This window comes from Sesamum indicum, linkage group LG11, assembly GCF_026168435.1.
Source record: "Sesamum indicum cultivar Baizhima isolate 11 linkage group LG11, ASM2616843v1, whole genome shotgun sequence".
NCBI lineage: Eukaryota > Viridiplantae > Streptophyta > Magnoliopsida > Lamiales > Pedaliaceae > Sesamum > Sesamum indicum.
Window position 1 is genome coordinate 843,045 of NC_142667.1, and position 12,356 is coordinate 855,400.

The window sequence follows — 12,356 nt, forward strand, 5'->3', positions numbered from 1 at the left end:
ATTTTATCTTCAAACTAATAATACAACATAGTTTATCAATTAATATAATTCAAATGATTTATCAATTTAGATGGTTAATAATATGGGTAAATTACATTAATATTTTTTGAGATTAGATCAAATTACACAAATATCGTTTGTGTTTTATTATTAATTAAAATTATTCTTTTATAAAAATATATTCTAATAATAATAATAATAATTTTTTGCTCGGTATCGTTATTTCAATTACGTCACACAATATAATTGTTGTCAGTTTTAATTTTTTGAAGTGTCTATGCTAGTAGGTGTTTTAAATTTTTGAAATTCTAAAATTTTTATCGGTATTGTTTTACTAGTAAACTTTTAGTATATCAATTCATTAATATTATTTATTTATTTTTTCAAAGTTTATTGTAAGTTTTTTTTGATCTATTCTTATCTAGGTTTATTATCGTAAGATTGCCACTCAAATAATTATTTATGTAGTTTTAGCTACTCTTTTTTCTAGTAAATTTTTATTTGTTTTAATTTATTATTCATTTATTTCATAAAATAATCATAAATTTAAGTAATTATTTAAAAGATACTTCAATTTCGTAAAAATAAAAATAAAAATAAAATGGACCCAACAAACCTAATTCAAACCTGGGCTGGGCATTAATTTGGTTGGTCTATGGGTCGGGTGTGAATTTAAAAAATAGACCAAATTGGGACCTATTTAAAAGTCTAGGATCATTTTAGGATCGATAATGAACAATAGTGGCCTAGTCTTAGGTCCGAGCTTCTTTGAACTGGTCCCAACTTGTTGTGCACCTTGACGTGGACGCCTCATGCTATGGGCCTAATTGTGCTTGGGCCTCTAGTTTGACAGGGGGGTTGAGCTTCTGTATAAAAAAATATGATCTTCTTATCGGCTTTAGGTCATTTATGCTTTTTTGGGGTAGTTTACTTTCTAAGGAACACCTCCTCCCTAACTCTGTAGGGACACAGTGGCCCTCACTCAGACTAGACTTCTTGCCCCCTTCCAAGTTTTTTGGGCCTCATATTGATTTGGGCTCTTGCAAATTTCTTGCTTCTTTTTGTTCGCTTAGGTCTTTTTGGGCAATCGATTTATGATCATTATTTATAAATTCATATATCTCATAAAATTTATAAAATATCAAATTTTAATTTAAAGATAAACTCTTCATATGCCCCAAAAAAAAATCCTATACGATGTTAATAACGATAATTTTGTAATTAATATAACTAAAATTGAAGTTTGGTGTAATTACACATAGACCCCTTGTGGTTTGGGAAATTATATTTAGCACCCTTGTGGTTTGCCTCCATTTAACAAATAAGTCATTCTGTCAAACAAATAAGCCCTTCACTAAATTTGCTAATATTAACACAGAAATTGAATGAAAATTGATATTTACCCTTGATTGACTTATTACTCATTTATAACAGGTTAAATAATTTTTTTTTAACTAAAATATCCTTATAACAGTGAATATATACATTCTCGCATACATTAACATGTAAAGACGTATGAGGGTAATTTGATCATAAAAAGATTTATTTAATTTACAATAAATCAATAGCAAGTCAACCAAAAGTAAATATAGATTCTTTTCAAAATTTTTTGTTAATGAAAGTTTGATAAATATTGACTAAAGGAGGAATTTATTTGTTAGATATAAGTAAATTTCAGGAGTTCTAGATATAATTTTTCAAATTATAGAAATGCTAAATGTAATTTTTTAAATTACAGAAATTTGTATGTAATTACACCGAGTTTGTACATAATTACACCGAATCTGATAAGAGAAGACTCTAATTATCCCAATATTAAATGTAAAAATAGAAAGTCTAAGATAGAGGAGGCATGGCATCTATGCTTTTTTCCTTTGCAATGTTCTTTATGATTGAGAGATTTCATCAAATGTATACGTTACACTTATACAAAAAAGAAGAACATTGTGATTCTCAAGATTCTTTACAGCTCTCAACGCCCAAAAAAGGTTCTCCCCTCCTGCCTACCTACAAATCAGAAAGAAAAGTGAACAAGAAGAAACGCATCATTCCCCTGCCGGCACCTTTTCCTCCACCAAGTCAACCACCGCCGGCAGCTGTGGTGGTGGTGGTGGTTGCGCTACTGGCGAGCCAAGGGAACTCGAAGTTCGCCGGAATATTATCCAACACGCAATCCCCGCCGGTGAAATCCTCCAAACCCGCGAAGAAATCATCGTCCACTGCCATGTTCCCCGCGCTGAAACCATCCTCTTCCTCATCATCCTGATCGGCTTCATCCAGCTCCTCGCGGCTGCTCTCCACCTTCTCCGGCACCGGAGAGGATGTCGCCGCCGGTGGGGAGCAAGAGGGCTTCTTGGAGTCGTCTGATGAGTTGGGTGTCTCGGCCGGCTTCTGGCGAGTGCTGCCGGCGAGTGAGTTCCGGTGAGTGGGCATGGGGTGGTTGTGCTCTGCTGTGTAGGTGACGATGAACATTCCCGGGTCGGATCTGTTCCGCTCCACTTGTTTTCTTGCCATACATCCTTTTGAGGTGCTGCATCTGTAATAACCCCTGCTCGTCCAAACAAGAAACATAATTAGCAAATTTTAAGAATCATTATCCTCAATTCTAACAAAAGTCCTTCTCAAATCTCTGTCTGTGAGAGAGAGAGTGTGTGAGAGACAGAAGTAAATTAACCTTGGATAAGGGGAGCCCTTGATCGGTTTCTGCCCATATTTTCTCCAAGACCACATATCAGAGGATAAACTCTCAGCAGGAACATGACAAACCCTCTTCAAATGGTTTTTCCTGAACCAAAATTTACCCAAAAAAATTATTAACAAACAAGAAAATATTAAACCCACAAGAACACACACACAAGAACACACACCAAACACACCTTTTCTTGGACCTCGGAGTGGGAGTAGTATGTGCTTTCGAGCCATTAACGACGGAAAAGGGCTGCTGTTTTAGCTGAAACTGCGTTCGCTGAGGTAATTTTTGAACTAATTGCGGCTGCTGGTGTTGCTCAGATGATAGATCTTGCAACCCTCCAAGAACAGAGAGCGGCGAAAGGGGTAAACTTTGAGGAGAAATTGCTAATAATGCTTGTGAAAACTGTTGTTCTGGCTTGTGGAAGAAGGGTTTGCAGAGATCATGCAACTCTTCTACGAAGGTCTCTCTTCTGGGCTCGTACAGATCTTGAAACCAACCAGCAGGGAAGTTGCAATCTTGCTGAAAACTACTGAAAATTTGACCGGAAGCACTGCTGTCTGTGGCGGTGCAGGTGGTGGTGGCGAGGGCCGAAGTGTTGGAGGCGGTGGTTGTTGTGGAGGTGCAGCCTCTGACCACCGCGTGCAGATCCCAATCATCCTCCATTTTTCTCTCTGATTTTCTTGCTCTCTAAAAGAGACAAAAGAAGGCGCTGACTTTTGGGGGGTGGTGGGGAGGATGGAGGGGAGGGGTTCGTAAAATGAGAGTGGAAAACAAAACTATTTTATTTATAGAGAGAGATAGTGAGGTTGTTTTCTTTTCTTTTCTTTTCTCTCACTTAAAATCTAGAGAGAGAGAGAGGGGAATTTTGGACGGTGGTGATGGCCTTATCTGGGAGCTTTGGCTTATCCTTTCATCACTTTCTCTTTCTTAGTTTGTGTCCAGGAAAAAAATGGGTAATAATACTGCTTCTCGTTTAGTGGTTTTGTGGGTTGACTTTGTAGATTGTCAAAAGGGTGGGGTTATACGAAAAAGTCCACGCCGGGGATTGCCGACAAAGAGAGAGAGATGCCACGTGGGCTTGGTGAAGCTCTCGAAATGTGCGTTTGGTGGACCTTTGAACTTGGTCCGTCAAGGATTTGCTTCCATTCTCTTGGTTTTCTCTATTCATCTACATATTTTTTTCGTTTTTATAACAATTAATTATGGTATCTAGTATGAAATATTATGGTGTAATAAATTGTCATTTATGAGTAAATTTTTTTTATATTATTATTTATCGTAGCACACAATATTTACACGTATATAATCAAATAGATACGATCATATGATAGAAATTTTAAAAGCAAAGTAAATGATGAATATAGGTTAAATTATATGACAAACATAATAATATTTTAGTGATTAAAATATGCTGGGACTATTTAAAATAAATAAATAATTATATTGATACTTAGTAGTACAATGATAGTTTGAATTTTAATGCAACGGTGTAACAAACTGTCACTTGTGAGTGAAAAGTAGCTTTCTTTTTGTATTAGTATGTGTATAGATTATAGATAACAATTGCATATATATATATATATATCGATTATATTTAATGCTAGCATACGTTACATATCAATTGTTTTAAGCGGTTCTATAGTAATGTGCCTTTTGTAAGTCAAAACTCATAAGGCTTATATTAAATTAAAGTAAATAATATATTGTACAATGACACATTGATCGCTTCACAAAAGTGCATAGTATTATTGTTAATATTGAAGTACTACATAGTAATTGGAGAAAAAATATTCTTCTAAACTAATAAATAAACTAGGGGAATTTGAGTTTTTAAAATTCTCAATTAATGAGATTGCAATTTGATTGATTTTTTATTCGATCGATGCCCCATAGCCTAAGGTGTCATCAATTCTGATTTCGTATAAGTCTCATGATTTTGTCTTAAAGGAGAGGAGGCCTTGAGGCTTATAAACTACTAAAACTCCTAATCTAAAATTAATATGAGATATTTGCTTCTATCATTAGCCCCCCCAAATGAAGGGTTTGGGACGAGACATGCTTTCGTTCGCATAAATAGCGCCAAATGATGTGGTATATAATTTGATTGATTCCTCGTTACATGAAATATTGTCTATTCTAATTTGATACGAGTGTCAATTTTTTGTTCTAAAAGAAAGCTTCGCTAGGAAGAGGACGCTTTTGGACTTATAAATCATCCAAATTCTTTATTTGCCGCCTATATAGGACGATTGCCCACATCACAAATGGTTAAACACTGTCTACATTATTTTTAGTAGTTTTCATGCAATGAAAAAAGATGAGGAAAAAGAAGAAAAAAAAAAAAAAAGGAAAACTCTTACTTCATCAAGCAACTTAGTTATAGTATGGCAAAATTGCAAAATTGGCCTGTATGTATAGAAGGGTGGGAAAAATTAGTCCTGTAAGTACTGAACTAATAATTTTGGTCCTATAAGTTTTGATTTAGTGACAATTTTGATTCTTCCAGTAAAAATTACTCCAAAATTAGCCCGACAAATTTGGGGCTCAGGGTTTCGACTGTCAACTGGTCTCAACATAAATACATAGCGGCTTACGTGGTTGCTAATGTAGCTTGGGATGTGGATATGGTGGCGAGACTAGACAAAGTTGAATCTATGGCGGAAGTTGATGATTAGAAGGAGTGGCGAGAGGGAGGAGCTGGCGACAAACAAAGGATGTCCAAATGCTCGAAAGTTAAAGAAAACTGAAATTAATCGATGAAAAATGATTGTCTAATGATGGGCTTACCAATGGGGGTGGTCTGGAGGTGAGAGAATTTCGGATGACGGAGAGTTGACAGGGACAAGTTTGAAAATCGTGACGGCGATATAAAAATGATGTCCGTGAGATGTGGCCAAAGAATGGATGTGGCCAAAAATGATGCTGGTGAGATAGTGCGTTAGGATCGTCGGAGGGTGGCAAAACTTTTGGTGGAGGTCTGGTGTCGTGGGTCGAATAGTGGCTGGCGAATCAACAGAGAAAACATTTAGACAGATAAATTATTAAACACCCCAAATTTTCATCACATGATTTACATATTTTTTTCCCACCCCCACTCCGCATCAGCATCCACATAGGACAATGACTGTGTAAATGAATTTTAATTGGCAGCCGAAACCCTTAACCCAAATTCGTCCGGCTAAAATTTGACATTTTTTGCTGCAAGAAATGAAATTATCATTAAGTTAATATTTACGAATTAAAAGTATCAGTTCAATACTTATGAAATTAATTTTGTCATAAACCCTCGTGGTATCTCCTTTTACACAAAGACCTAACCAATCTATTATAGAAGATTTTGAGTATGAAACTCCTTAATATTACAGGCCAAAAATAAATTACAGATCTAACGAATAAATGAATAAGAAAACTTTATTTGAAAATGGCTCAGGATAATGCCAGATCCAAATAATATAGGGACACAGTCACAAAGATACCGAACCCAAATCAACCGAAACCAAAAGCCCACGGTTGCACCTCAACACACAACAAAGCCTCAGATCATTGAGATCACAAAAGTCACCCACCACTCACGTGCACTTAGAACTCAGAAATTAGGAGAAGAAAACAGACTTCAGTATATGTAACAAAGGAGACGAGGACTCCTTTTTATAGTGCTACGGATATAGACAAGAGAAGGGAAGTTTTGGGTGGCTTTCCAAAAGTCATTGAGTTGGCTTTAGAAAGCCACCATAATCATCTATGGCAAAATAGAAGAGAGATAGCCATGGAAGATATCAGTGAGAGAGAGTGAGAGCAGACGGTGGAAAATATAAGAAGAGAGGGACAGAAATGATAGATTTAGGGTTAGGTTTAGATATAAATATAAGGTAACCTGGGTCGGGTTAGAGTAATGGGTCGGATCGGGTCAAGGGCCTCCAAGTAGGCTTTGTCCGGTTGATTTGGGCCATCAAGTGGGTTTGGGTTTTGGGCCACATTTTCCAACATACCCCACCTTGGACCAAATACCTAATGGATAGATCCAGGGTTTTAATTTGGATCTGGTCATTTCGTCATTGCCATAAAATACTCCATGGATGTACCTGCAGACAGAAAACTTTGACAAGGAAATTCGTTAGTTGGGAAATAAATTGAGAATTTTTAAACACTTACTGAATTTTTCTGTAGGAAAACCCTCAGTGCCCATGTTTGCAGGATTCTCTTCAAAATTAATCTTTTCCAGCTCTATAATCTTTTTACTCACAATATTTCGAATGAAATGGTACCTAACATCTATATGTTTTATCATGAAAAACAGGATTTTGTTCCAGCTTTATAATCTCTTTACTCACAATGATCATAATGACTTCTTTTAAAATTCAAAGACTGCATGAATAAGTTGAATTTTTTGTTCCATTGTCTAGGAGATTGCTTTAGTCCATAAAAGGATTTTTTCAATAAACACACATAGTCAGGTTTAGACATGTCAGTAAAATCAATGGGTTGACACATATAAATGTTCTCATCTAAATCACCATGCAAAGATATAGTTTTAACGTCCATTTGTTTCAATTCCCAGTCGTAGTGTGTAGTGAGAGCAAGTATGATGTGAACAGTAGTGTACTTGACAACCAAAGAGAAAAATTCATTGTAGTCTATACCTTCTTTTTGTGTGAATCCCTTAGCTACTAATCTTGCCTTATATTTTATAGGATTTTCTTGTTTTATTATAAAGATCCATTTACAGTCAACAATTGAGGCATTTTTAGGCTTAGGAACTAGAACCCAGTTTTGTTATCTTTTAGGAATTTCATCTCTTTTTTCATAGCACTTAGCCATTTTTCTGATTGCATAGCCTCATTAACACTAGAGGATTCAGATAATTCAGTATTAAGACTTGTATGAAAATCCCTAAGTTTAGAAGGAATCCTAATTTGTCTTCTATTCCTATCTCTGGCAAGTTGGTAATTTTCTAAAGGATTTATTTCTACATTTTCAGTATTTTCTGCGTTTTGTTCCTCTAGGTTATTCTCTAACTCCTCTCCCTGTTAGTTATCCTCTAGGTCTACTTTGTTAAAGGTGGGTTCTTTTTCTTCGGGCTGTGTCTTTTCTAAGCATGACATTTCATTTTCGTTAAAAGTGATGTCTCTGCTAATTAAGACTTTAAAACCCGGTTGACTTCTAACCCACAACCTATCACCTTTTACCCTTCAGGATAACCAATAAAAACAAATTTTAGGGATCTCAGTTCTAATTTATCAGAGTTTTGGTGGACAAAAGCAGAACATCCAAATACACGTAAGGAAGATAAATCAGGTAATTTTTCACTCCACACAGATTCAGGGGTTTTACCAGATAAAGGCACAGAAGGAGACATATTTATCAAATGTGCAGTAGTTAAGACAACTTCTCCCCAGAATGATATAGGCAATCCAGAACTAACCAATAAACATCTCACTTTTTCAAGTAAAGTACGATTCGTACGTTCAGCAACACCATTTGTTGGGGAGTATAAGGATTTATTTTATGTCTTTTTATCCCAAACTTATCATACACCTCAGAAAAATTTTAGTTACAAAACTCAAGACCATTATCGGTTCTAAGAGACTTTAATTTCTTACCAGTTTGGTTTTCAATAAGAATTTTTCATGTTTTAAACTTTTCAAAAACTTTCGATTTATGCTTCACCAAGAAAACAAATACTTTTCAAGAAAAGTTGTCAATAATGGACAGAAGATAACAATTTCCACCATGAGTAGGCACATTTATGGACCCCAAACATCAACATGTACATAGTCTAGCCCATAACACATTCATCACAAAATTCCAATTTATCAATTTTGTCATTCAAAATCCCTTCTTTCTTTAAAAGTTCAAGTCCTTTTAGACTAATATATCCAAGTCTTTTATGCCACAAAGTAGTTCTATCACATTCAGAAACGGAGGCAACAAAATTATCATACATAACAGTGCACATATAAAGGTTTCGTTTTCTTTCAGCTTTAAAGACAATCAAAGAACCTTTGATAATCTTCATAATACTCTTACCCCACCTTCCTTCTAACGGTTCTTCTTCTAATGTAGCACATGAGATCAAATTATGGCTTAAATCAGGAACATATTTGACGTTCTTTAGGGTTAACTGATAACCTTTGTTAAAACAAAGTGAAGTCACCTAGACCTTTGATTTCACACTTCTTTTCATTTGCCATGACACATAACCAGAATGCCTATTTCTAAAATTTGAAAAAATTTCTTTGAAAGGACTCATGTGAAAAGTACATCCAAAATCAATCAACCAATCATACTTATTAAAAGAATGCACAGAGTTAGCTTCACACACAACAAAAACTTCACCAGTGATTTCATCAGAAACATTATTGGCCTTTTCTTTTTCTTCATAGTATCTATCTCTGTTTTCTCTTCTAGGTTTCCTATAATCTTTTATATAGTGACCTTTTATACCGCAATTATAACAACGTCTCTCTTTTGTTTTATCTTCTTTATAGGTGTTCTTCCTAGGTCTAGATTTGCTTCTACTGTTATTCTGGGTTTTACTCCTACTCCTGCTTCTACTGTTATATCTAGAGTTTGAATTTATAAACTTAGACCTCCCTCTAACAAAATTAACCTCATGCTGATTTTGACTGGGTTTATTAGCCTTTCAATCCATCTCCTTGCTTTTTAATCCATTAACAACTGTTTCAAAATTCACACTGTCCCTACCGTATTTAATAGTAGCTTTAACATCGGAGTAGGTTTCAGGAATAGCATTAAACAGAACTATAGGAGAATACTCATCTATGTTTTTGTCACCAGTAAGTTTAATATCTTGGTATCAATTTAGTAAAATTATCAAGGTTTTCGTCAATGTTTTTCGACAAATTGAGTTTATATTTGAAAATTTTTTCTAACAAAAACAATTTACTAGGTAGAGAGGTTTCTGTATAAAGCTCTTCTAATTTTTCCCATAGACCTTTTGAAGAATTTTGTTCACCAACTTTTCGAAAACAGTATCAGACAAGTTGAGAATAATAGAGGAGTAGGCATATTCATCATTTTCTTGTTTCTTTTTTTCTGAAACATTATCCAAATATTTGCCATCAATGGCCTTAAAAACTTTTTGTTGAATAAGAATACCCTTCATTTTTTATTGCCATATGAAAAAATCACTTTTACCATCAAAAGGTTATAGGTTACAACCGGCCATTTTAAAGAAAAAATTTTTAAAGAAAAGAGCACGGGTTAAAAGAAAAATTCAGAAGTTTAGAAAGTTAAAGTACCAGATTTTAGGTCTTAATCACACAATAAATTCTCAAGGCAGTTCACAAGGGAAATACGAAGGAAATCACACAGAATGAACATATAATAGACAAACTTTCACAATAATGAAAAATATCATGAGATCACACGAGATATAAGAATAATAAACTGGTTGTTAAGATATCTCACACAGATAATAACATATCACAATGATAATAACCAGAAGATAACACAGTAATCAACAGATCTCAAGAATATATCACAAGGATAATGGACAGATCACAAAGAGATATCAGAGATAATGAACCAATCACAGAGATAGTAATGAATAGATCTCAGAGATAACGAGTCCGAGGCTTATCCACTCTTAGTCCCTTCCAAATACCCGACGACCTCAAGGGTCCGGCCAAGAGGGATATAAAGGGGATTATAACTGCAGAAAAATTGCAAAAATAATATATCAACATATTATAACTGTTATAATGACAGTATAGAAATTTCAGAAAATAAGAGAGGAGGGGTTTAAAATTACCACCACCAAGGCGCAGCACGGATCAGAATGATGCTCTGATACCACTGTAGGGTATAAACCCTCGTGGTATTTCATTTTACACAAAGACCTAACCAAACTATTACAGAATATTTGGAGTACGAAACTCCTTAATATTACAGGCCAAAAATAAATTACAAATCTAGATAAACAGTAACTGAAAAATAACGAATAAATGAATAAGAAAACTTTGTTTGAAAATGACTCAGGATAATGCAAAATTCAAATAATATAGGGACACGGTCACAAAGATACCGAACCCAAATCAATCGAAACCAAAAGTCCACAGTTGCACCTCAACTCACAACAAAGCCTCAGATCACAGAGATCACAATAGTCACCCACCACTTACGTTCACTTAAAACTCAGAGATTAGGAGAAGAAAATAGATTTCAGTGTATGTAACAAATGAGACGAAGACTCCTTTTTATAGTGCTACAGACATAGACAAGAGAAGGGGAAGTTTTGGGTGGCTTTCCAAAAGCCATTGAGTTGGCTTTGGAAAGCCACAATAATCATCGGTGGCAAGATAGAAGAGAGATAGCCATGGCAGTGAGAGAGAGTGAGAGCAGACGGTAGAAAATAGAAAAAGAGATGGAGAGAAGTGATAGATTTAGGGTTAGATTTAGATATAAATATAAGATAAACTGAGTCGGATTAGAGTAGTGGGTCGGATCAGATCAAGAGCATCCAAGTAGACTTTATCCAGTTGATTTGGACTATCAAATGGATTTGAGTTTTGGGCCACATTTTCCAACATCAAGTATGGAGGATGGGGCTTATGAATGTCGCGATGATGTTACACCGAGTGGGGAATTATTTGTCAATGAAGTTGACTTTTTAAAACGACCTACGGGTATGAAGCGACACAGATTTTACATTTCCACGGCTGGCGATCGGGTAGGTGCATGATATAAGCGTGAGGTGGCATGACGACCAACCGCAGCCGGGGCCCATGCATAGACACTCGTGAATCTGACGGCTGAGAATTAGTCTGCTTTAGGTCAAACATCGTGCGGCCATTACATGTTTCCCTTTCAGCTTCCTTTCTTTCCGGCTACCATTTCCTTTTAGCTTTCTTTCATGACTAAATAATTGAAGATAAATTACAATCACTTTTATTATATTAAAAATTATAAATATTCACTAATTTTTACGTTCATCTAACAATAAATCAATTTATTAAGTTTTTATTTAATTATTTAGTAAATTAATCAAAATATCTTTTTAATTATAATCTACAAATTTTTATATTTTTTAGAATTTTTTAAAATATTTCTATGAATTAATATGCCTTATGGATTATCGATTTTACCCATCTTTAAAATTTTTGTATATTTTTTCATTTTTTTTAAAAAAATATAATCAACTAGGATAAAGCAGTAATGTCCATCTCAACGTTGAGGGACTTCGTAATTTTTACCCCTAATTTGAGCGATATGTTTGTAATTTTTTAAATAACGAGAAGATATTTATAGTTATGGTAACATCAAGAGCGTGAGCTGTAATTTATCCAATAATTTTATAATCTGTATAATTTCAATATGAGTAAAAGCAGAAATAGAAAGTTTAATTCACATTTAAATACTTTCTCTGAAAAAAAATAAATTCTATTTACGTCTAAGTATTTGAAATAGAAATTTTGTTATATAATCTATGAAAATGTAGACAGGCGTTCCACATCGATTGTGGAGTTTAAATAATTTATAAATTTTATTTTTTAAAAATAAATTATAAAATTCATAAAAAAATCAAAATAAATAATATTTCATACAATATAAAATCGATTGAACAACAAATCAAATCTTTATATAAAAAAAAATATATATATATATATAGATATGGATATGGTAATGTAGAGAGGCACGAGTG

The 12,356-nt window shown here is 34.4% G+C and overlaps 1 protein-coding gene across 1 annotated transcript; it reads right to left on the minus strand.

Moving 5' to 3' along the window:
- Nucleotides 1–1,860: 1,860 nt before the first annotated feature.
- On the minus strand, nt 1,861–3,594 carry LOC105173121 (WRKY transcription factor 22-like). Its single transcript, XM_088875167.1, has 3 exons — nt 2,877–3,594; nt 2,675–2,785; nt 1,861–2,548 (listed from the first exon to the last, which is right to left on the minus strand). The coding sequence occupies exons 1-3, from the start codon at nt 3,353–3,355 to the stop codon at nt 2,080–2,082; spliced, it is 1,059 nt and encodes a 352-aa protein (XP_088731293.1). The 5' UTR covers nt 3,356–3,594; the 3' UTR covers nt 1,861–2,079.
- Nucleotides 3,595–12,356: the final 8,762 nt, after the last annotated feature.

Bases quoted from the DNA above. Each gene is read 5' to 3' on its own strand.
- LOC105173121 (XM_088875167.1), bottom strand. From the start codon at position 3,355: ATGGAGGATGATTGGGATCTGCACGCGGTGGTCAGAGGCTGCACCTCC. The intron at 2,786-2,876 runs GTGTGTTTGGTG...ATTTTGGTTCAG, and splicing joins ACTCCGAGGTCCAAGAAAAG to GAAAAACCATTTGAAGAGGG. The intron at 2,549-2,674 runs GTTAATTTACTT...TTGGACGAGCAG, and splicing joins AAGGGCTCCCCTTATCCAAG to GGGTTATTACAGATGCAGCA.